General features: G+C 53.4%; 2 protein-coding genes across 2 annotated transcripts in view; both read right to left on the reverse strand.

Annotated features, from left to right (window-relative positions):
* Positions 1 to 22,947, reverse strand: part of LOC148591750 (ras GTPase-activating protein nGAP-like) — a 113,237-nt gene that overhangs the window by 24,173 nt on the left and 66,117 nt on the right.
* LOC148591752 (adenylate cyclase type 10-like) lies at positions 12,388 to 22,933 on the reverse strand. Its single transcript, XM_088537008.1, has 20 exons — positions 22,857 to 22,933; positions 22,195 to 22,387; positions 21,537 to 21,623; positions 20,856 to 21,136; positions 20,539 to 20,675; positions 19,861 to 19,986; positions 19,353 to 19,607; positions 18,577 to 18,915; positions 18,006 to 18,057; positions 17,418 to 17,634; positions 16,958 to 17,065; positions 16,519 to 16,697; positions 15,913 to 16,069; positions 15,253 to 15,457; positions 15,079 to 15,175; positions 14,771 to 14,886; positions 14,003 to 14,120; positions 13,560 to 13,755; positions 13,041 to 13,229; positions 12,388 to 12,537 (listed from the first exon to the last, which is right to left on the reverse strand). The coding sequence occupies exons 1-20, from the start codon at positions 22,922 to 22,924 to the stop codon at positions 12,388 to 12,390; spliced, it is 3,270 nt and encodes a 1,089-aa protein (XP_088393134.1). The 5' UTR covers positions 22,925 to 22,933.

The following is a 22,947-nucleotide window of genomic DNA, read 5'->3' on the forward strand; positions in this document are numbered from 1 at the left end:
CTATAGGATCCTCCTAGATCTGTAAGGTAAGATTAGATTTGCAAAATAGGTTGCGAGGATGGCACGGTTGTACATTCTTTTGAGAAATAAAGATGGTAAAGATGGTTGTGTGGTGTCTCATTTCAAATAAAGATGGTTGTGTGGTGTCTCATTTCAAATAAAGATGTTTGTGTGGTGTCTTCTTTCAATAAAGATAGAGGTGGTGTTTCGTTGCCTTTATTGCAGTAGCTGCTGCCCTAAAGGGATAGGGCCAAAGGGCTAGAGCTCAGGGCCAAAGGGCTTGGTCTAAAGGGCCCAACGGCTGAAGGGCTCGGGTTAAAAAGCTAGGATTCAAGGGCTAGTCTTAAAGGGCTGGGATTCAAGGGTTTATGGCTGCAGGTCTAGGGCTAAAGAGGTTTGGGCTAAAGTGCTAGTGTTGAGGATTAAAGGGCAACAGTTAAAGGGCCAAGGGCTAAAGGGCTTAAAGGGGTAGAGCTGGATGGCTAGGGCTTCGGGTTAGAGGGCTAGTGATAGCAAGCTGTAGGGCTAAAGGGCAAAGATTAAAGGGCTAGGACTAAAGGGCAGAGGCTAAAGGGAAAAGGCTAAATGCTCCAGGTATAAAAAGCTAGGGCTTAGAGCTAAATGGTTAGGACTAAATGCCTAAAAAGCTATAGGGTTAGACTTAAAAGGGTAGCATTCAATGCTAGCTTTAAATGGCTAGGATTAAAGGGCTAGCACTTGGGACTAAAGGGGTTTAGGGCTAAGGGGCTTAGGGCCAGCGCTAAAGGGCTAGGACTCAGGGTTAAAGGGCTAGGCTTAAAGGGCTAAGGGAGTTAGCACTAAAGGCCTTAGGGCTAAAGTGCGAGGGGTAAAGGGCTTAGGACTAAAGAGCTTATGGTTACGGGGAAAAGGGCTTAGGGCTAAAGGCCTTAGGGCTACAGGGGTAGTGCTTAGGGAGAAAGACCTAGTGGTAAAGGGCTGTAGGGAATGGCTAACAAGATCTTACGGCCAAAGGCCCAGGGCTAAAGGGCTTAGGGCACTAGGTCTGTGACTAAAAGGCCAGGGCAAAAAGGCTGGTGCTAAAAAGCTCTAGTACTAGGGCTAAAGGGCTAGGGCTTAGGCCTAAAGGGCTAGGACAGGAATGAAGGGCAAAAAGGTGGGTATAGGAATATATAGATTAAAGGTTGTTATGGCCAAGGATGAAAACAATTATCTGCTTGCTTGGTGGATAAAGGATTTTCTGAGGCCAATAATTATGGGAATAGCTAGGAGGAAAGGTTAATAAGGATCACCTGGTGGAGGTAAAGAGATGTGGGGATATAGAGGTCACCTGTAGAAGATTAGGGAGTGTCCTTCTCTGGGATTGGTCACTGGGTTATTGGCACCCCAGGTAAGAAGGTTGTATAAATACCCAAACCCTGAAGTTAGAATGGGCTGTTGAGCTGTTCCTGCTCCTCTGTGATTTCCCATGGGTTAGGATGGGAGAAGCAGTGGGAAAGGGCTAGGATGAAAGGGCTAGGGCTACAGCTTGGGGCTAAAGAGATAGGAAGAAAGAAATTTAGGCTAAAGGGATAAGACTAAAGGCTCAGGATACAGCCCTAGGGCTTTAGGGCCAAAGGGCCTTGGAATGACGAGCTTACTTGTACTTCCCCATGTTGAATGTCATTCTCTAATCAGAGTGAGGACACTGTGCATAGATGCACAGCACTCCTGTTTGGTGTTAGCTGGGGGTGATGGGAGCCAGTGCTGCTCCGTTTTCTTTCCTTTGGCGGGTGTGTGTGTCTTGTTTTGCTTGGATTTCACTATCACAGTATTCATAGACAGTCCCAATGCTGTTCCTGCCATATGTCATGTGGCCTCAGCTACCTCCAGCAAACTCTCTTTTTTTTTTCCTTCTCTTCCCTTTCTGGGTCGTCCCTTATGTTTTCTAAATAAAACAACTGGTGTTCTCAAGTTACGCTCTCATGTTTGTTCCTTCTTGTGGCTATCGGATACAAAAAATCCCTTTTGCTCCTCTGTGTCGAATGAGTGCAGAAAAAGAGCAAAGGGAAGATAGGTGGCCCTGCAAACCTTGACTCACTTTAATCCTGCCAGATCAGTAACCACAGCCATAACCCTAGTGAGTAACTGATGGAGTGATGAGAGCAGTGGGAACATTTCTGGAGCATTTCTAGAAAGGCCCAAGGGTAATTCAATGGCATCTTCCTGCCTCTTGAGTCCTGTGTTAGGGAGAGCACAGCTAAAGGGCATGTGCTTTCTTGTGCTTCAATCCTCCTCTCCTTCCCCTGCACACATTGAGGCATGAGGGTGGCTTTAAGGCAGATGCAGTCCCTGTTTTCCTTCCAGCACGTTTTATAGCTAGGGCAGCTTCTCTCTAGCTGAAAGCCAGATAGGTTTCATACAGAATTGTTTTAAGTCAATGAAATATGGAAGCACTGAAGCTAAAGGTTAAGCTACCCTTAGACAAGTCCCTTAGACATGGTCAGGCGTAACTTTCAGTCCTGCAGTGGGGAGCTGGACTGGCCTTTTGAAACAAAACACAGCAGAGAGCTGTTGTTGCAGAATTGACAGAGGTGCCTTTGGTGGCAAAGCACTTGCTATGGCCGGGAGCAGCCTCCATCCTACTGGAGAGGCCGTTGCTCAGGGATGGCACGTCGCAAAGGCACCACACCGATGGCTCTGTGTTTGTGATATCCAAGGCTCAAAGGGCTGCTTGGCCCCCGCAGCTGGTTGCCAGCGGCTCTGGCGGAATGTTTGCTCTGGAACCTGCAGTCTCCCTGGACAGCGCTTGTGCTTCGACATCGTTTCCTCCCTAAGCTGGAGCATCGCTACTTTGCCCTGCCTTCTTTAAAGGACAACTGCTCCTTTTTCCTCCCATCTCAAGCCAGCAAGAGCCTTCCAAGGGACAAGCGGCCTGGCTAAAGCAAGGGCTGAGCAAACGGAGCGCAGCGGCCGAGGTGCAGCAGGCGCCAGCATGCGTGCCTGCCCTGGAGAGCAGGAGCAGGAGCCGGGCGAGAGCTCCTCTGCTCCTCCGCTGACAGCCAGCCAGGCAGCCAGCGGCACCTCCACGCAAGAGCTGCAGCCAGCACCCGCGCCTGCACCTCTCTGTGCTGCCCATGAGGGGCAGCAGCCCAGCTGCAGCTCCACCACAAGGGCTGACCACTGCCTCCAGGTGCCAGCTCCACAAGAGCCCTGGCATCTGGCGCCCACAGCTTTGCCAGGAGCACCGGGCTCTGCCAAGCACACACATGGCACATTGCCTCCCGAGATGCATCCCGATCCCACAGGCAATGCCCCCATGAACATTGTCTTCAACCGCATTGAGGATTTGGAGGAAATTTCTGAAGAAGAATTAGAAGAGCCCTGGGATCTGACACCCCCATCTCTTTCAGAATCACCGGGCTCTCCCAAACATACAGATGGCACATCGGCTCACGAGACCGACCCCTTTCCAACAGGCGACAAGCCACTAAACATCCCTTCCTGCAAAGAGGATTTGCAAGACATCTCCAAGGAAGAATTCAAAGATCCCTTGGAAAAGGAGGAGCTTGTCCAAATCTGCATTACAGATTTGATGCTTTCAACCTCCACCACGAAGAGACCAAGGCTGTTACCCCACAACAGGAAGATGTATATTGAGGTGCGTCGTGACAAAGAAAGGGCCGCAGAGGTGAAAAACAGCACTCCACTCCCACCAGAGCACTGCTGTCGTGTTGAGGCTGCAGCACACCCAGTACTGCTGCTCAGCCACACAACGTGCTATGGACTGTGGCCAGCAAAGACACCGACCACCCTCAGCCTGAGCTGGGAGCAGCAGCAGGCAGCAGCCACAAGCAGAATCCAAGAGGGAATCGCAAGAGGAGCCTCGCTTCCCCCTCCTCCCTTCCCACTCCTACGGAGCAGTCTCCAGAGGAAAGATGTCCTGAACAGCTCCCGCCGAAGAAGCGCTATCGCTCCTGCTGCCAGGAGGGAAGCAAGGGTTTCCCTCTGCTACGGCGAGCTGCCACTCTCTGCAGCGTGCCAGCCCCTGAGCATCTGCACCCAACCTGCCCTTCCCAGCACTGCCGCCTCAACCACCTCCAGAAACTCTCATTTTTTTTTTTTATTTTTCCCCTTCCTTTCTAGGTAGTCCCTTTCATTTTCCAAATAAAATGACTGGTGTTGTTATCAACTTACCCTCTCGTGTGTGTTCCTTTGTCTGTCGACTATCGGCTATGTAAAAACTGCTCCTAAGCAAGCTCTTGGGGGAGGAGGAGGAGGGTACAGGGACATTCTGCCACACCTAGAAGAATGGCATTCCAGTCAAATAATTAAGCCTTTCTTTAAATTAGGCTCAAATGACTCTGAGGATTAGAGTGAATGATATGAGAGCATGAATGAGAAGAGAATGACATGAAAATCATTACACAAAATACTAGTTACAAGTGGAGCAGCTAGATTTAATGGAGCTTCATTCATCGCTACTCCATCTCCAACTCTGGCAAGGACAAAAATGTGCTCTTCGTCAAAGGGGTAGAATTGTAATATCAAAATTGTTTTCTAAGTGCCAGGATTAAATTAATTAAAATTACGTTAGTTTTAAAAACAAAGGTTAGAATTTTCAAATAAAAGCCTTGTTAGATGAGAAGAACACTGTGCAATGATGCTTGCATATAGGTGGGATTCCTCAACCTGATGTCAGAAGAGGATCCGTCGATTCTAGTCCCAAAAAAAAGCTCGTAGAGCTGCCATGAGTCAAGGCACTGGGAATACCATCCAAACGAGAGCTCTAAAATGGTGAAAGGACCTAAATGAGAGGCCTCTCCATTCTGCAGCCTCGCAGCTTTCTTGCAGGAAGCCAAGCTTGCGCAGGTCGGGTCGCCTCTTCCTCGTCCCCCTGCCACCACCCACTTCTCTGCTGAGAGCAGGAAAGCTGCCTCCAGCGCAGCACGGAGACGGCATCAAGAGAGGCACCGTTCTGCCCTCCCGCGCCTAAATCTCTCAGTCCCATGGGCAGCACAAGGACAGCGTGCTCTCTATCTGCTTTCCTTTGCTCTGCACTGCTTTGGATAAAGGCTTTGCAGACAGGCAGACTCCCGACTGTTAACCATGTCCATGACCAGCAGGAGATGGGAAAGGGCGATGAAATGCTATCCATTCTGGCTAGGCAAGAAAGTGGCTCCAAATGCTCACTATCAAGTAGGTGACTCTCAGGTGCCTCTGAAATCCAGGAGCATTAGGCACTTGATTGTGGGGAGCCAGAGGAGCAGGACTGACACTGAGGCTCCCTCTAAACCCAGGATCCAGGGTATTTCAACAACCTTCCCAGGTGACCTTTATATCCTCACAGCTCTTTCTCTCTCATCCTATATGTTCCCATATTGGTTGGCCTCAGAAAATCCTTTATCCATCAAGTAATTAGGCCACTGTTTTCATCCCTGGCTACACCTACCTTTCTTCCTACATATTCCTATACTTGCTGGACCATATGGATCTGCCCACGGAACTTCCTCAGGCTGCCAAGAGAAGCTGCAGAGGCTCTCAGCTCAGGAGTGCTACATGCCAAGCAACTGTCCTTACCCTCTTTCTTTACAATTTCCTATCTCACAACACAAAGTAAAGCCTAGAAGTGTTCCATGTCCTCAGCAGTGCTCCACCTTCCTGAGGAAGGAAGGAGAATATCCCACAGGAATGAGAGCAGTTCCATAGTTGTCATGTTCCCCTCATGTTTGTTCTTCCTCCTCACTCCTCAGCCCCAGTGACTGGTGCTATTTCCTGCATTTACAGAGCTCAATGGGACTTCAGCACCAGCCTCTCCAGTATTTTTCTTCATGCAGCATCACTGCCATAGCAGTGTTTCTTGCAAGAGAAAGTCTTTCCACATGGATAGTGGAACTAAGTGCCCCCCACACACACTACAGAAGTCTACAGAAAAGTCCCTCCCAATTCTTACAAACCCAAGCTGCCCCACATCCAGAGGGACTGCTGGTGAAAGAGGCAAGCACAATGCAGAAGAAACACTGAGAGTGCTTGACCCCACTGAAGGCAAACGAAAGGCTCAAAGGGCTTTTACACCCGCTTGGACTAAGAAAAGCAAGTAGATTGAGGCTTGTCAAGGAAGGGCTTTTGTGGCCAAAATACAGCATTCCTGTGGTAGCCAGCCACAGGCATTGCCCTCACCGCTTCTTTGGCTTCTCTTTTGTTTCTTCTCTCTCAGACATCTCACCTACCTTTCTTCTCAGAGTGTCTAGGCACCCCACACACACTGTACACACCAACAGATACAGAAATCAAGAGCTTTTTTCTAGTTGAGGGACATCTGCATCCTATTCCAATGCAATGGAAACAGGTTGCTTTGATGGAGATGCTCCTCTGTCTTTACTGCTCCTTTCACTTTACTCTTTTGACTTTACTCGATAATTTAGAAAGGTTTAGACTGATAAATAAATAATTCCAAGGGAGAATGTTCTCTTTAGCCCCACTTCATGTTAACAGCCCCTAAGGCCAGGAGTTCCTCCCTTAGCCCAGGTTCTCTAACAGTCCTCCCAGGTTCCCCAGTGACCTCCCAATTTTTTGTTGCCACAGACTGGGCGTTCCAGTGAGCAGCACCAAGGCCCTTCAGCTGGAAAGCTCTCTAACCCGTCTCTCGAGCAAGCAGGAAACACTTCAATGGAAAAGGACAGAGGAGAACATACTGTTTGTTTGAAGATTGCTTCTATTTAACATTGCTCTGCGCCCCTCCTGCCATCTTCTTCTTTCTTCCCTTTCCTTCCTTTTTATATCTTTGGCCACTGAAGCCCAGAAGATCTTTTTCTCCTCCTTCAGGCAGTGGGCGCACATTTCCTGCAGGCCACAGAAAGGCAATATCACAGAATATGAGTCTCAGATTTTATCTTTTTTTTTTTTTTTTCCTTTTCAGAGGGGTAGCTTGTGCTCTTCTGTGCCTTCTCTTTGTGCCTTTCTGTCAGCAGTGTTTTGCTCACAAGGCACAGTGCAGGGCCCCGTTCTGCATTGAATAGAGATCTAAACGATCACTGATCTACAAGGAAACTGTATATTTTCTATCACATAAAGGTTCACGATTAATATTGCTGGGAGAAATATTGCCCAAAGAAAATGCTCTGAAGATGTTCCTGAGAATATCTGTAGGAAGAATACCCCGTGAAAATTTGGAACAAGTGGCATCTTGAAAATCAGAGTCTGAAGAAGGTACTGCTTATTCCAGTGGCCTCAAAGCAAGTGCTCACTCCTCAGCAGCCAGTCAAGTGTGTTCACAGAGCTGTCTCCACGCTGACACAAACATCCTACCCATCCGTTCAACCAATCTACCTGTCCTGTGGTTGGACGTCCTTCACAACGAGGCGCTGCTGCCTGGCCTCGGGTTGCAGGGCTTGTCTGCCCTCAGGAATTGCTGGGACATCGTGGCAATCTGAAAACACACAAGGAGAGGAGGACATGAGCGTGTGGGATGAGTTTCTTCTCCTTGCGCTCCCGAACAGCACACCTGCTTCTGCAACAGGAGGTGCTTCCGCGCCACTGTTATCCTGAGCATGAAACACTGTACGGAAACACAGGGCTCCTCAAAACCATTTTTCCAAGACTCTCACCTGGGAGAAAACACTACTGTTTTGGCTGCCTCCCTTGCTTCCTCCTGGATGGTGGGCAGCACATGAACTTGTGCCCACTTTTGAGCACGAAGTCTCCTCAGGGTAATGACGCACTTTGCTGGACTCCCTGAAAGGATGGATCAGGAGAAAGGGCCCATTGGGTAGCTGAAGACAGTCATACAATGCTTCCCCCTCTGCCAAGGCCCTCAGCTCCTGTCCCCTCGGGACCTAAGTGGCAGGGCTTCCTTCATCTGGCAGCTTACTACCTTGGGCAGGTGAAGCATAGGCGAGGGTGTATTTACAGCCTGCTCTTTCTGGTGACCTCTCAAGCTCGCACCTGGAAAGAGGAAGCATATAACGATGCATCAGATAGGACAGTCTCTGGGAAAGAGGATCTGCAGCACTCGCCTGCTGCTCTGCACTTGCCTGCCTGGCACCAGGAAAGGCCAGGTCATGGTGACAGGAAGGCAATAGCCTTCCAGAGCGTAGGGAGACTTTGTGTCCCAGGGAAACTTCATGACAGTTTCACTAGATGCTGCTAGATGTTTGCCATGCAGCAAGAAAGCAGAGGGCATGGTGGCAGCACGTAACAGCATTTCTGAGTCAAGAAGGGCTTTACACCCCAGTCACACATCTCCCATCCACAAGGATCAGAGCACAGCAGCAGCCCTCTTGCCTTCTCCAAGGCTCTCACCTCCTGGGACACTTGCTCTTCTCTCTCCCTTCTGCTGTCACCATGAGCCCACTACGTCTCTGGAAGAATGGCTCTGATGGGAAAAGAGGGTCTTCCCAGAAAGATTCCCTGAAAGGGCATAGGAGAGAGAACATCAGCCATACTCTACCATTTCTGTCCTGGCTTGAATACTCTGCAAAGAGGACTAAAAAATCTTGTCAGGTGTTATATTCCCTTTGCTGGAACTGTCCTTACCAGCCTCTACTTCCACCTTCCTTTGGGTGCTGGGAATAACAGGAGCACGGGCCACTGCTGCTACTGCTGCTGGAGGTCTTGGGAAGAGCTTGTATTTGGACCTGGAAGCCAGAAGAGAGAAAGCAGCCTAAGAGGAGAGACTCACTGTTTCCAGGTACGTGCTCATCCTGCAGCAAGAAAGCACAGGGCATGGTGGGAGGGGGTAACCACCCTTCTTAATTCAGAAGGACAATGTGTGCAGGAAACACATCCCCGTGCCACAAGTACCAGCGCACAGTATTAGGTCAAGGGCCCTCTCCCAGGTTCTCACCTCACGGGAGCCTTGCTCTTCCCTTCTCTTTCAGCTGGTGCTGTGACCCCACTCAGACTCCCTGAACAGTGGCTCTGCTGGGGAAGCAGGCTCTACCCAAGAGAGCTTCCTGAAAGTGGGGATAAGAGAGAGCTGAACACCTGTGCTAGTCCATGCATGACTTTAGTGCTTTGACTAGAATTTCCTAGCAAGGGGAGCAAACCTCTGAACAAGTTCCTATCGGGTCTTACATTACCTTTGCTGATGTTGTCATCACCAGCCTCTTCTTGCCCACTCTTCTTTGGGTTCAGTCTTCCATGTGAACTGACTGCTCTCAGTGGTGGCGGTCTTGGCAAGAGCTTGCATGCGCCCCTGGAATGAAGAAGAAGAGAGAGAGATGATCCTGACACTGCTACCTGCTGGTTGTGCAGCAAGAAAGCCCAGCGTGTGGTGGGACGGAGCAACCACTCCGAGAGACGCATCTGCCTCCCACAAGTAGCAGAACACAGGATTTGCTCCATTGCCTCCTCCCAGACTCTCACCTCGCAGGAGGATTGCTCTTGCCCACTCCTTCTGCCGGCACTGTGATCCCCTTTATGCCGCATGTAGAACTGCTCGGCTGGGGGACGAGGCACTTGCCAGGAAGCTCCCCTGAAATGGATGATGGGAGGAGAGCTCCTTAGAACTGGAGCTGTGGGGGAATTTGAACAAAAGGACCATTCTGGTCTCCTGCAGTCCAGAAGTATTAAAAGATCTGGTTCTCAGAAGGGTTCAGTTATATGAAGACAAGCACAAGTTTTGCCAACTGTAACTGCAATGACAAGAGCCTGGAGCAGTCCACCTCCCCATCCGGTGCTTAGCCTTCCCTTTGAATCCTGGTGCCTTAGAAGACGGTGCTGTTGGTTGGTACCTAAGAGAATGGTCCCCCTGACAGCAGTCATGTAAGTTGTTTGAAATTAGAGAAAAAGAACTGTTTATTGCAGTCATCTATCTGTTAGGCACAAGAAACAGCTTGTCACCCTAATCAGGAATAAAACTATTAACACCAGGGTAGATTTAGGAAGCATTCTCTTTATTACGGTTCCGGACGTCCTTTTCATGAACTTTTTGCTGCTTATTTCCATGTATGGTTTTGTTTTGCTCAGGCTGCTCTATTCAGCTTCCTTTTTCAGTTTTGATGAGTTTTCAGTTAATTCATCCAGGCCATAGTTTCCCTTGTAAGAGCACTTTCAACCACCAGGTGTTCTGCTAACACATTTCTACCATTGTTCCAAATGGTGACAATGGGTCTTTGTGGACATACCTGCAGTGGCAAAGGCTTTTGTGCTAGAGCTCACTTGGAATCAACACACAACACTGCAAGATTATATCTTTAATAAATATGTAACTAATAGATATTTTAGAAACATCAAAAAAATCATCAACTAAACAACATCCAGGGTAACAACAACAAAAACACTCTCAAGCAGTGTGGCATGGCCGAGATCATGCTTGGCTGCATCAGCCTCCCTCCCTCCCTCCCTCCCTGCCATGGACAGCCCCTTTTGCAGGAAGGGAACGAGGGAAAAGTGGAGGAGAGAAAAGGGAAATGTCAGTGGTCTGAGGGCCATGAGACCCGCGGTGGATTTGGGTCCTACCTTGTGAGCCATCGTGCAGGCTGCCCTGTAGCCCCGCAGCTCCCTGCATCTCCTGGGCACCGCTGGTGGCCCCTGGTGCTGTGTGGCCCTGCTCCACATGTGGCCTTGCTGCTGCCTGGGCAGCCCCGGGGCAGAGCGGGACGGAGCCCTGGGAAGCATCCGTGTTCCCATGGCGATAACTGCCCCTCTGGGATGTTCCAGCATCGAGGTGGGGAGGGAAGAGGGCAGCGGCAGGGGACAGGGGGATGCAGTGAGGAAGGGTGTTTGTGTGCTGGACTCACCCCACACTGATGAGCACGGTGGCAGAGAGTAATGCGTGGGCTTGGGCTTGCCGGCTGGCCATGGGGTCTCCTCACACAGTCCCATGATGGTGTTGGTGGGTGCCTGCCTCCGAGACTGAGCTCCACTTGGCGTGATGCTTCGGCCTCCACAAGCATTCTTCATCTTTTTGCTCCTTCGTCCCTGTTCCAGTATGGCCCTTCCCATGTGATTCCTCCAGAAAGGTTTGTGTTCCATGGTGGAGACATGTTTCCTGGTAGCCCAATGAGCCCAAAGGGCAACTGTGGCCAGCTGGGAGGTGTGCATGTCCTCAGCAGAGCCCTTGTGGGTTGGTAGTGGCCTGGGAGCCCTGATGTAAAACTGGTCTCCTTCTCTTCAGCTGCCGGGCACCTTGCAGGCACCGTGGCCTGTGGCTGAGCCCAGCCTTGGTCTGGTCCTGCCCTCCTGCCCATGGCCTGGCTTGGTGGGGCTGCAGAGGGGAGGGCAGGCACATACATGCCCCAAGCAGCAGGGCCCTGCAGCTGCTGCAGCTCTGCTGAGCACTGTGCTGAAAGGTTGGCTTTCCGAGGGAGCGCAATTCCCAGCCTTGAGGTAACGATGCGAAAGCCGAGGGCAGATGGGGAAGGAGATCTCCCCGGGGCCAGAGATCTCCCCATGTGTGGAGGCCCACCTCAAGAACAGCAGTACAGGATGCCTTGTTAGCAGATAACCAACCTCAAGGGTGGCAGTCCAGGTGTCTTGTTAATTCACCTCAGGGACGACAGTACAGAACATCTTATCAACAGATAAGGAACAAAGCAAAAAAAAGAGGAAAACTGCAACCGCACACATGGCATGTGATTAAAAAGCTTATTAGATAATTTTGATGGATTCTTTATACTATTGGCTTATTTAGTAACTGCACTTCGCATGCTTTTTGCAAATAAGGAATTATATTTGGTTTAGTATGGTATATAAGTTGTATCTGATGCTTGATAAAACATCTTTGGTTCATTATACCGGAGTCCATGCACATCATACGCTGCAGGACTGTGCCCTTTTTCCTGCTTCTTGGCCATCCTTCTTTAGCATCCTTCTTTAGCATAGAAAGCTAGCGGCTTCTCCACTTCACAGCTAGTTTACATGGAGTACAACACATAGGATTGCGCCCACACTTGGAAGGCTTCCCTGTTTCTTCTTGGAGCAGCCTTCCTCTACCTGGGAGCAGTTTATTACAGATTTCTTGCCCAAAAGAAAGTCTGAAAAAGCCAGCTCTCCAGGGTGCCACCTTGAAGTCAACTGTCCCAGACAGTAGCCTCGCGCTTAGAGTACAAAACCGCACGGCTGCAGGCTATTTGGAGCCTTCCATGGGGGCCTTCTGTGCAATGATGTATGGATGTCTTTGATGTGTGAGTATCCACACCACACAGACAGGCAGCCCTCAGAGCCCACCTGCTTTGTGGTGCCTTTTTCCCAATGCTCATTTGGACAGAGGCAGTGACGGGGGGGACAATACTTTGAACTGCTTTACAGCTGTTCTTGGATCTCTTAAAGACTCCAAGATTCAGTGACAGCTTCCCCACAGTCTAGCTTTCTCCATAAACCACCCAGGCCCCAGACACTCCTTGCACGCCTTCAGCGTCCTCTTTCAGTGTTCTGCCTGGATCCACAGACCACAGAGAGAACGGCATGGTTTAATTATTTAATTCCTCAGAACGCATCCTCATGCTGCAGTGTGGGCAGCTTCAGCAGGTACCTGCAGCTGCACTCTTCTGGCTCTGCTTCAAACAGATGTGGAAAATGGGGTGCTGTCTTCAGCCACAGATCTTCCACAGGGCCCCGTTCACTGAACCACAACTCCTAAGGAAAAATAAAAAAAAAAAGTGATAGCTGAGAAGAACAGGAGAGCCCCGGAGCTGTAACTGCTGTCTGGAAAAGGAAGCACAGCCTCTCGTGGGAGCTTGTTCCTTCCCCCAACCCTCTTGCCATACTGCAAAAGCCCATGAGGGAGGGCAAGGAGAGGGAAAGCAAGTGACGACTGCTGGGCTCCCACAGCTGCCTTAAGGGAGAGGCAAAGATTCAGCTTCACCTCTCCTCAGCGCAGCAGAGATGCCGCAGAGGAGCAGCTGCAGTGCCTGCTGCTTCCTCAGGTGCCCTTCCAGCCCTGCCTGCGTGAGACACAGCGCAGCTGCCACTGCCCTCCTGCTGAGGGGCTCCCCAAGGGCTGTCAGAGCCTGCTCTTGAGGCTCTCTTGGGTGCTGGCCCTACATCCACCTGCTGCAGTGCTCTTGGTGCCACCTTCTCCTAGGGCATGCTGCTCCTCTGCCCAGGAAGCAACTCAGAGACAAGGAACATCAACTTACGGTGCTCATCTCCAGCCATGTCTTCTCCAGAAGGTTGCCATGCACCTTAGAGGCTTGGAGGGCCTGGTTGAGGCATGCAAGGCTCTCTGCTTTGTTCCCCAGCACATGGAAAAGGTAGGCTCTCAGGTGTTGGACTCTGGGGTAGAAGACGGGGCATGCAGAGCAGCGACAGAGAACCTCTTCTGCAAGCTACCGAGAGAACAAGGGAGAGGAACGTCAGGATAAGGCATGGAGCTCCACTGCAGCACCTGTTCCCCAAGGAGAAAAGCAGCCACAAAGCAACCAGGAGTGCACAGCTGGCAAGGCAGGCAAAGTGCACAAAGCTCTGCGGAGCCACAAGCCCTCCTTTAGAGCAGGCATTACAGCAGGAGGCTTTTGCCATGGTCTTCTCTTAAGCCACTCTGCTCTGCCTGTGCCCTGGCTCCATCCCATCACAGCTGCTTCCACCCGGCCTTGTTAGGCCACGGCAGCTTTCCCTGCACCCCCTCACAGCACATGCCCTTCCTCCTGGTCCCTCACCCTTAGAGCCCCTCGGCTGCTCTCACGGGCCCTCGACAAGCTGTGCTCCAGGTCATTCTTCAGCACCAGGGTGTAGCACTCCAGCATCCGCGTGCGGGCTTGGGTAGCCAAAAAGGAGCTGTCGGCTCTCTTCAGCAGCCACTTGGCCTTTTCAAAGGGCTGCTGGAAGCTGTCCCACTGCCCAAGCCTCGCAAACCTACAGAGAAACAGGCACACATTGTGTAGAGACGAGCAGGAATTGGGCTCTCTTCTGGGCTCTCTCCCGGCCATCTTGCTCCCAGTGCACAGCCTCTCCCCACTAGTCCTTTTCATCTCCAGGGACAGCCGCCTTGTTGGACACAGGACGAGTGACATGAAAAACCCACAGCTCCCACCTCCCCCATGAGAATCACTCACTGCTGGGGGCCTCTTGCCACTCCACTCAGAGCAAGTGTGTAACGTACCAAAGAGCCAGGGACGAATACAGCCGCAGCAGGATGCTATTCTGAGACTTGAGGGTGCAGTTGTCTTTATTCTTCTCTATGAATCTCCAGCACTCCTCAAATGACTTGTACTCCCAGCCTGTGTAATACAAACATATCTCAGAGAAGCAGCACTGCCCTCCGCTGCCTTGCTTTTCCTCAGGCCCTCATAGTAGGAGAAAGCTCAAGCACAGCTGGCCCATTTTAGGATTGGGAAGCACTCAGAGGGCAAGCAAAAACTAAGAGGAGCGATGCAAGGCCTGGAGCTCTCCCCCAGCTCCTCAGGGCTATTCAATCTTCACATCAGTGTCCTTTTAAGGAGCAGCTTGCTAGCACCAACCGAGAGCTGCTGCCATTGATCAGCAAATGAGAGTGACTGCAGCGCATGGGCTCCAAGGGACCTCCTGGTCAGGCACACACGAGCACAACTGTGCCCGCTTCCCCAGGAGCCAGAGCAGAGGGAGCCTGAGAAGAATTTTCAGAAGCGAGAATCTCCCGAAACACACCAAGCAAAGATGGGAATTGCAAGCATTTTGACCTTACTCTGGGATCATCTGTATACAATGCAGAAAAAGAGAGAGGAAGCGGGAGAGGGAAGGAAAGAGAGACACCCACAGAGCCAAATGGGCAAGCACACTGCTGAAGGAGCCAAAGGATTGCTTGGAGCCTCTGGGCTCAGTGTTTTATCAGGAGAAAAGTCATTTCTGCAAGCCTCCTGCCTCTCTGCAGACCTCCTCACTGAGCACTTACCAGCATAAAGCAGGAGGTCGAGGCAGCAGGAGAAGAAGCAGGCCTGCCCAGCGATCCTGTGCTCTCCAGCCACCTGCTTCTCTAGCCTGGAGAGCACTTCTGCACACTCTGGGTACCTGCGGAGGAACACAACGAGCCTCCATGGAGCACCTCCTTGGTGTGGCATCCAAGCCAGCACCTCCAAATGCTTCCCATTCCCCTCCCATCTTCCCGCCCTTTCCCTCCTTTGCTCTTTCTGCCAACTCCATTGGCCTTTGCAGTGACACCCTGACAGCGCGCAAGGGCAGGGTGTGCAGCAGCAGGATTACCTCATCTGCAGAAAGAGCGCGGTGAAGAGCGGGTTGAGGACCTTGGAGTCCAGGTCGGGCTTCTCCAGCTCCATGCTCAGGCTCATTGCGCGATAGCCTGGCAAGACAGAAGCAGACTCGCACAGGCTCTCTCTGCAGAGAGCTCTTCTCACAGGGAGTGCGGGCACTACCTACCGACGGTGACAGAGAGGGGCAGATTTCCCAGGCTGAGGTTCAGATGGGACAGGGCCTGGGCCCTTTCCGCAGCACTGAGCACCCCTCCTTCAAAAGGCTCCACGTCAGCGCTGAGCCGCACGGCCGCCCACCCGTACTGCAGCCACTCATCCAGGCTGCCCAGCTCCTGGCAGTGCTGCGCGTGCTCCATGTAGGACCGCAGGATCTGAAATGGTCCAAAGAGATGAGTGTGCAAAACACTAAATCTCCCCAAGGGGATTCTCTGGCGTAGGGGACACAGGCCATGAACCCAATGGGCGCTTTCCCTCTTCTCTTTTACTCACAAGCCTCTCACCCAAGAGTTGGTCTCAGATGACCAACTCTTCTTATGCTCTTCTGATTATGGCCATGTCACGACAAGGGCCACAGGGTGCTTCTAAACACTAGGTTTATATAAATGGTCACAAGGAAATCCCACAGTACAGAAACTGGTTACAATCAGGAAACCAGTCCCATGGGAGGAGCAACCCAAACCAACAACACCCATGCCTCCTAGAGGCTTGCAAAAAAAAAACCTCAACCATGTGGCCATCCCCGTGGCATTTGGCCTCTTCTTGCCAGCAGGGCAAAGGAGCTCTGTCAGAAACACGTCTGCTACTGCTGCAGAGAGCAGGCACTCACGTGACTCGCGTGCTCCGACTCCACGTCCGCGCGGAGCTTCATGCGCGCTGCCAGGCGCGAGAGCCTCTGCCCGCTGGACGTGTTCCGCTGGCTGAAGAGCTGCCGCAGGAGGGCAAGGCAGCGGCTCTGCCGGAACAGCCAGGGGAGTCTCTCCCTCCTGCCGCACAAGAGAAGCTGCTGGGCCCAGCCACGAGCTACAGGGGGCTGAGTGAGGGGGCCAGGGGCAGCCGGGGAGCACAGGAGGCTGCTCAGGCAGGCAGGGCTTGTGGGAGGGGGGCAATAAGCAGCACCGGGGAAAGATGACTGCTCACAAGGACGTGCTGGCACCACGGCGCAGGGAGCAAAAGGGCTGCTGCATGGCAGCCTGGTTACTGGCTACTGCCTTTGCAGCCTCTACCCCGGCTAACAGCTCCCTGCTCTCACCCACACCATCCCGAACACCCAGCACAGGCCACCCCACCATCCATCAGCCTCCAGGGCCTTCTGCACCTTTCCCCATGCTAAGAGCTACGCTCTGCAGTGAAGCTGAGGCAGTTGTGGGTCAAGGGCCTCAGGCCAGCACGGAAATGGCTCGTTCTTGCCTTCCCTTTCCCGTCAGGGTCTTACCCTGCTTCTTGAGGGGTGGAGGAGTCTCTGCTCTTCCTATAAGAGCCATGGGGCGACTTCTCCAGCAGAGACTTGAAGAAGACACCCGCCGAGGTGACTGGGAATTTCCTCTTCAGCAGGCTCAGTGCCTTTCTGATGGTCTTCTCTGCCAAGTCCATGCACCCCATATTGTAGCAGACCTGCATGGGAGAAGGGCTGTAAGGACAGTCCCAAGGGGCTCCCACTGAGGACACACCAACTTTCAAGGCTGTGGCTGATTCAGGGCCAAGGGCCTTGACTGCCTTTGGCTGGAGGGCGAAGGGCTCACAGAAGACACTGTGCAGAGCAGCCGCCCGTGCCTCCAAATGCCAGGAATGTCACCACAACCGCCCCAGGGCCCCCAGGAGGCTGTGCAAGTCCTCCCGCCAGCAGAGCCCTCAGGTCCTCCCTGTCACTTTACCTCCCCTTTCAGGCTGAGGAAGGCGGCTTCTTCAAAGCTGGCCAGCCCCTTGCCTTCCTTACTCAAGGAGCTCCTCAGGGCCTCGGCTTTCTTCAGGCTGGTGAAGGCCTTTGGACAAGCACACGGAGAGCAGGTGAGCGTCGGTGCGGATCCTGCATGAAGCCCCACCACTGCGACCTGCTTGCCTCCCGCATCTCTCTGAGGACGGGTCACCTCTGCCCCAGCAATGCCCACCCTCACACACAGCACAGCACTCCTTGCAGGTGCACCTCGTGCCAAGGTCGTGCTCCTCTTGCCACAGGAGAGGCAAGCAGGAGGAAGAGCCTGGGTCTGAGCACAGTCATTCATGCCCAGGTGCCACAGAGGCCTGTCCTTTCTCAAGGGGGAAATGGGCTTTCCCAGGGCAAGGCAACTGGGAGGGCTCCATGTGCACGGGGCTCTGGCAAGCAGGCCGGCTCACCAGGTAGTTGTTGGAGACGTGCAAGTAGGCAGCAGCACTCTCCAGCAGGTAATAAATTGCCCTGGCATCGTTGCCCATTTCCAGGTGGTGGTGAGCCAAGGGCACGAGCACCAAGTCCACAGTGGCCTTGCATTCACAGGAGCAGGTGGCACCGGGCATCTCTTTGGTCTTGTTGGGCACCGTCTGCTCTGTCCTGGCCATAAACTGTTCCGTGGTTCTGTTTGGAGACAAGATCACAGAGAAAGAGGAGACACGCTAGCATCACCTGCCCTGCTCTGCCTGCCTCGAGGAAGAGCACGTCCTAGCGCACCTGACACTCGCATTCTAGCACTGCAATGCCCAGCTTGCAGCAGGGCTCTCTTACAGCCAGAAAACCCTAGGATGCCAGGGCTGCTGCACCACAATGGGACGGTCCTCACTGTGATCCCCCTGGCTTCCTCAAGCCATCACATCCCAGCTCCCATCCAGCAGGCTGGCCCTTTCCTCGGCTGGGGTCACAGCCAGTAGGCAAAGCTGGGAACTCCAATGCCCCGCTGGAGACCCTGAGGCCACTGACTTCCACTAATAATCAAATGCTGCTCTCCTCACCGTAAGGTCTCATCCCAGAAGCTCATTTTATTCTGCTGGGATCCTGCAGGATCTGCAAACAAAGCATGAGTTAAATATTCCCTCAGTTCTCAAGGGGCACAAGTTGCATCTTGCATAATCTGTCAGCAAGAAAGGAGAGCCACGGCATGGACGGCACCTCTTTTCCTGGCCACTTTTCCCCAAGATCTCCCTTCTCTGCAGGTGTGTTATGTTTTGGGCAAGGGTAGCACGCCCACCAGGAAATGCACCTTGACCTGCTGGGCTGCGGGGTGCACCCCAAGGCTCTTGTCACTGCCGGGAGAGGGGCTGCTCTCTGGTGATTCCAGGGAAAGGCACGAGGGTGCCCAAGGGGACAGATGCTCTCTGCTCTGTGCACAGCATGCCTTGAGCTGTGCAGATGTGCTCAGGGGAGGACTCAGCTAGTCTTGGGAAAGCAACTGCACTGCACTGAAAGCACCCCTGTGTTTCGGGGAACTGCTTCTGCAGACACGGTTGGAGACAGAGGAGCACCCCCAGGAATAGTGCAAGCACCGTGGGAAGGCCCAGGCTGCAGAGCACGCAGGCAGCATACCCGTAGTGGCAGGGAGCTCATCCCCCACGGTCTCCACGTTTGTCCAGCTGGCAGAGCAGCCTTTGCCAGCATCGTTGTCCCAGCTCTCTCCCTCCTGGGTGCTGCTGACGGCCAAGCGGTGGAAGGCCACAAAGTCCCCTCCGCCGCAGCACTGGCACTTGTGCGCCTGCTCCTCCAGGAAGGCTGCGCACTTGCGGTGCATGGCCGCCCTCTGCGCCTTGGGCCACAGCTCGTAGGCGGCCTCCCGCAGCAGCGGCGCGCGGAAGGCCAGGACGTCGGCCTGCAGCTCCTCGCTCTGCTGCTCCTCTGAAAGGCAACGGGGTGCTGCAACAGCCAGAGCTGGGGCCACGGCTCAGGGCCGTCACAGCCAGCGCATGAAGGACGGGGAGCCCTCGGCGGGGATCCTTGGCAGGAAAGCAGCGCTCCTGCACTCAGTGCCCCGCCGCACTCGAGCAAAAGGGTCCCCTTGCCTCGCTGAGACTAGCATGGCCCATGCAACAGGCTGCTGCTCTGCTCTGCGTCCCAACAGACAGCAGTCAGCTGCACTGCAACCATCAGCACAAGGAAGCCTCAGACAGCTCCTGCTTTGCAATCTCTGAAGAGCAGTCCCTCCCTGCTATGCTCCCCATCCCAACCCAACCCCAACAGTGAGGCTGCCCTGGCCATTACACATGGCCAGAGGGGCAGTGCGCCATGCCCTGCGGAGCCCCAGCAGGAGCAGTGCCAGGAGCAGCAGAAGCCCATGGTGCTCCTGGGCTCCTCTTATCACCACTTACCTTTCTGTTCCTCCTGAGTTGTGGCAGACCACTTGAGGGAAACACTGCTGTCTTCTGCCACCGTTTTGGAATTCTGCCACCTCAAGATGTTGCTTTTCACCAACATGGCCAGGATCTGATTCATCTTGGCCCTGGTCCACTTGGGAAGGATGTGGAACAGCAGCTCCGTGGTGAACATCGGCCCAATGATGGCTGCACACTTCAGAACCATCCGTTCTGAGAAATTCATGCTGTCCAGCTCAGTCAGCGCAATCCCTGACAAAAACAGGACACGCATCTGTCTCCTGCCCTCTCCCAAGGCTGAGCCCAGCGAGGCTGCATTCTCTTCAATGCAGGAAGCACTAGCATTTAGCCTTTCTTCCTTGGGACCAAACCCATTGGTCAAGGGCAATGCAAGGCACACATCTTGAACACGGCGCAGCTAACCTGCAATCACATGGAGCAGGGACCGGGGAAAGGAGAAACCTCCGAGCGAATGCTGCAGGTACAGCAGGGCTCAGCCCCTCACCTTTCAGGGTGGGTGGAAGCACGGTGTGCTGCAGGTTCACATCAGCTTTGATGGTGCACACCCTGCAGTCCTGGCGCATGCTGGACCTTCTGGATGGGCCAACACGAGGAGCCTCCATCACAGAAGCTGAGTGGAGCAAGAGAGCAGGATAAAGCGATTATCATGAGGGAGACCCTTCGTCCCGCAGCTTGAGCTTGCAAGGATTACGGATCTTCCCTCCCTCCATCCTCCTCTCTTTCGCATTCACCCCCAGCAGGGCTTAGAGCCACCGAGGCCTGGCAGCAGCAGGATGAATCCTGCCATGTTTGGCTGCAGGGCTGCAGACAAGGGAAACTGCAGCCACGGGACTCGCAGCACTGCTCCAGGTATGAACCACCTCAGCTCATGCTCGTTCCTGACCAAAGCAGGGCTTAGCTTAGTGCTAGGGAGCACCTCTTATCGCCATTTGACATTTTCTGCCACATTGGCATTGCTGTTGACCCTCGCAAAGCCACCCCAGTCCCCAGCATGTGCTTGGCCTATTGCAGCAGCAAGGCACACAGGAACCCACACCTGATGGAGACCAGGCTCTGGACTCCTGCCCCATCTGGCCGTGCCAAACTCACAGGGGAACACGACAAGAAGGGGCAGTGAAAGATGGACCACACCAACTAGGCAGTCAGACACAAAGGTGCTTACTGAAGAGGGTCTCCCACTTGGCCTCCGTTCCATCATCCTTCCGTAGGGGACGGAGCAAGAGCATGTTGTGCTCGTGGAGGTAGCGCAGCAGTTCCTCACAGTAGTAGGGCATCCCACTGCTTCTCTGCATCAGGAACCTGGAAAGGAGCAGATGCAGCTGGGAGTGACACAGGCAAAGGAAGGCAGGACCCTCCTCAGAGCAGCCTCTTCACCAGCCGCGACTCCCCCTGTCTTTGGCACATGAGCTGTCCTGAAGACACAGCGCTTGCTGAAAGCCACAGAAAAAACAGAGCTCAGCGGCCCTGCCTGCCACTTACGTCTCTAGGTCATGGGGCACACTGACCACCCCGAGGTACTGGCAGGCTTTCTGCACGACTGCTGCAGGGTTCAGCTCCTCCAGATGAATACAGGTTGTTTGCTGCAACTTCATGATGTCTGCTGCAGCTTTGCAGAGCCTCTGTCCTCTGCAGGGATCAGGAGCAAAGCCCATGACCATAAAACTTGGGACGTCTCTGAGCACGTGTGACATAACAGCCCAGGAGGAAGAGTCGATGTGGTGCGCGTTGTCAACAAGAAAGAGGATGTTGTCTTCAAAAGTCTGAAACAAACAGGTTATTCGAGCTGGATTCTGAGCAATTCTCATGCATCTTCACTGGGAGGGACTTTGGCCAGCCCCTCTCCAGACAGAGAACGCTCTGCAGCCACTTTCCTCTCCCTAGCTACTTAGCGGTTCAGTATCTCCCCAACTCTTTCTTTCTCTGAGACTTGAAGGTCTCTTGGACAAGGGGGTGCAGAAAGACTCCATTCCTCCTCCTGACTACGAGTCCTCTGTCTTGACAGGAGGAAAGTTACCCGGGGGTTGGCACGGGACGTTTAGCCTCTGATGGGCAATGACTCCAGTACATCATCCTCCTGCCACCTCCCAGCACTCTGCTGCAGAACCCTCAACCTGTTGGCTTGCTTTCCTTCTCTGGTCCATGAGGGAGAGAATTGCTCACCTTCTGCAGCACTTTCTTAAAAGCCAGCTCCTCTTCCAGTGCCCTTTGAGCTCCACTCATCCGTGAAATCTTCTCTGAGACAGGAAACTGCCCAAAAAGCACAGGCACAGAGAAACAGCCTTTCAGGGCATTTCAGCAAGACAACCCAGCACACAAGCCCAACCAAGCAAAACTCCGCTGCCCTCAGCATCTTAGCTCTCCTCCACACAATGGGGAGGAGACAGTGTGGACGCCAGCTTGAGCCTAGAGAAGAGCTCCTGCTGAGGCTCTCTGGCAGAGGGCTTCTAGCCAGTGTGTTGGAGGTGAGGGAGGAAGGCAGAGGGTGGCAAGAGGAGAAGAGCTTGTTTCCTCACAGTGGGTATTCTGGGAGGGGGCAGAGTGCTCAGGCAGTGGCGAGCTCAGCACCAGCTCATCAGCCCCATCTCAAAGCCTCTCTGCAATGGCCTTGCCAGGCCGCTGAACTGCCGGCAGCAGCCTGGTGCTTGAACTCACTCCAAACAGGGAGCTGCATGCTGGGACCACACACAAGTCTGTGCTATCCCCAGCTCTTTCCACCAGAAGCTAAGGCCACTGCCCAGGAGAGCAGCCAAATGACCACTGCCACAGGACGTCTCACAAGCAGACCTTGGCCCCGGCCAGAGAGGGCTCTCGCTCTCACCTTCACCAGGAAACAGCCATTGAGGAGACAGTAGCTGCTCTCTTCCAGGACTCCTTGGAGTTTCTCCTGCAGCACGAGTTGCCTGGCGCTGCAGGATTTGCAGGCCTGCAGACCCATTGCCATGGCTATCATCACTCGCACAACAGAGTAGTCCTGCTTCAGGCTGAGCTCCGTCAGCTCCACAGCCACTACCCTGCCATGCAAAAGCAAAAGGCACCGAGCTTCAGAGAGGGCCCCAAAGAGCCCCAGACCTCCAAAGCACCGTTCTTAGGGAGAGGCACAATCTGGGGCTGAGAGCAAGGGTACTCTGGACATAACAGCCCCAGGCCAGCCCCTCAATGCCAGCAGCATTTGTCAGGCAGGCCACTTGGGCTTATTCCCTTCAGTCTGCAGCTGCAGGAAATGCCATGGGCTCAGGCTCTACTTTGCTTTGTGCCTGGCCCAAAGCTCAACAGCAGGGGCTGCAGAAGACCCTTCTAGCTCCCTCAAGAGCTAGGAGGGGAGCACGCGGCTGCTCTGCTCCCAGGTGCATGGAGACGTTGCCTTACGAGGGCTGCTACAGCCCAAGGGCCAGGCACACTGGCAGGGGACCTTGAAGATCCTGTGAGTATCAGTAGGAGGGCAGGGGAGGCAATGCACCCACACTGCTCAACTGCACTCACCTGTGCCCAGCAGCCCGGCCTAAATTGGCAAGCTCGGCGAGTAAATGGCTCTTTCCAGAGCCTTTCATGCCCTCAAGTGCCAGGATGTGGC

This window comes from Tinamus guttatus, unplaced genomic scaffold (genome assembly GCF_059628265.1).
Source record: "Tinamus guttatus ecotype Peru unplaced genomic scaffold, ASM5962826v1 Tinamus_guttatus_pri_ptg000712l, whole genome shotgun sequence".
Lineage (NCBI taxonomy): Eukaryota > Metazoa > Chordata > Aves > Tinamiformes > Tinamidae > Tinamus > Tinamus guttatus.

What these genes read in the sequence shown, in the direction of transcription:
- LOC148591752 (XM_088537008.1), bottom strand. Translation starts at nt 22,924, where the DNA reads ATGAAAGGCTCTGGAAAGAGCCATTTACTCGCCGAGCTTGCCAATTTA. An exon ending in TTAAGAAAGTGCTGCAGAAG is followed by an intron (nt 21,137 to 21,536) that starts GTGAGCAATTCT and finishes TGTTTGTTTCAG; the next exon opens with ACTTTTGAAGACAACATCCT. An exon ending in CATGGCTGGAGATGAGCACC is followed by an intron (nt 12,538 to 13,040) that starts GTAAGTTGATGT and finishes ATTTTTCCTTAG; the next exon opens with GAGTTGTGGTTCAGTGAACG.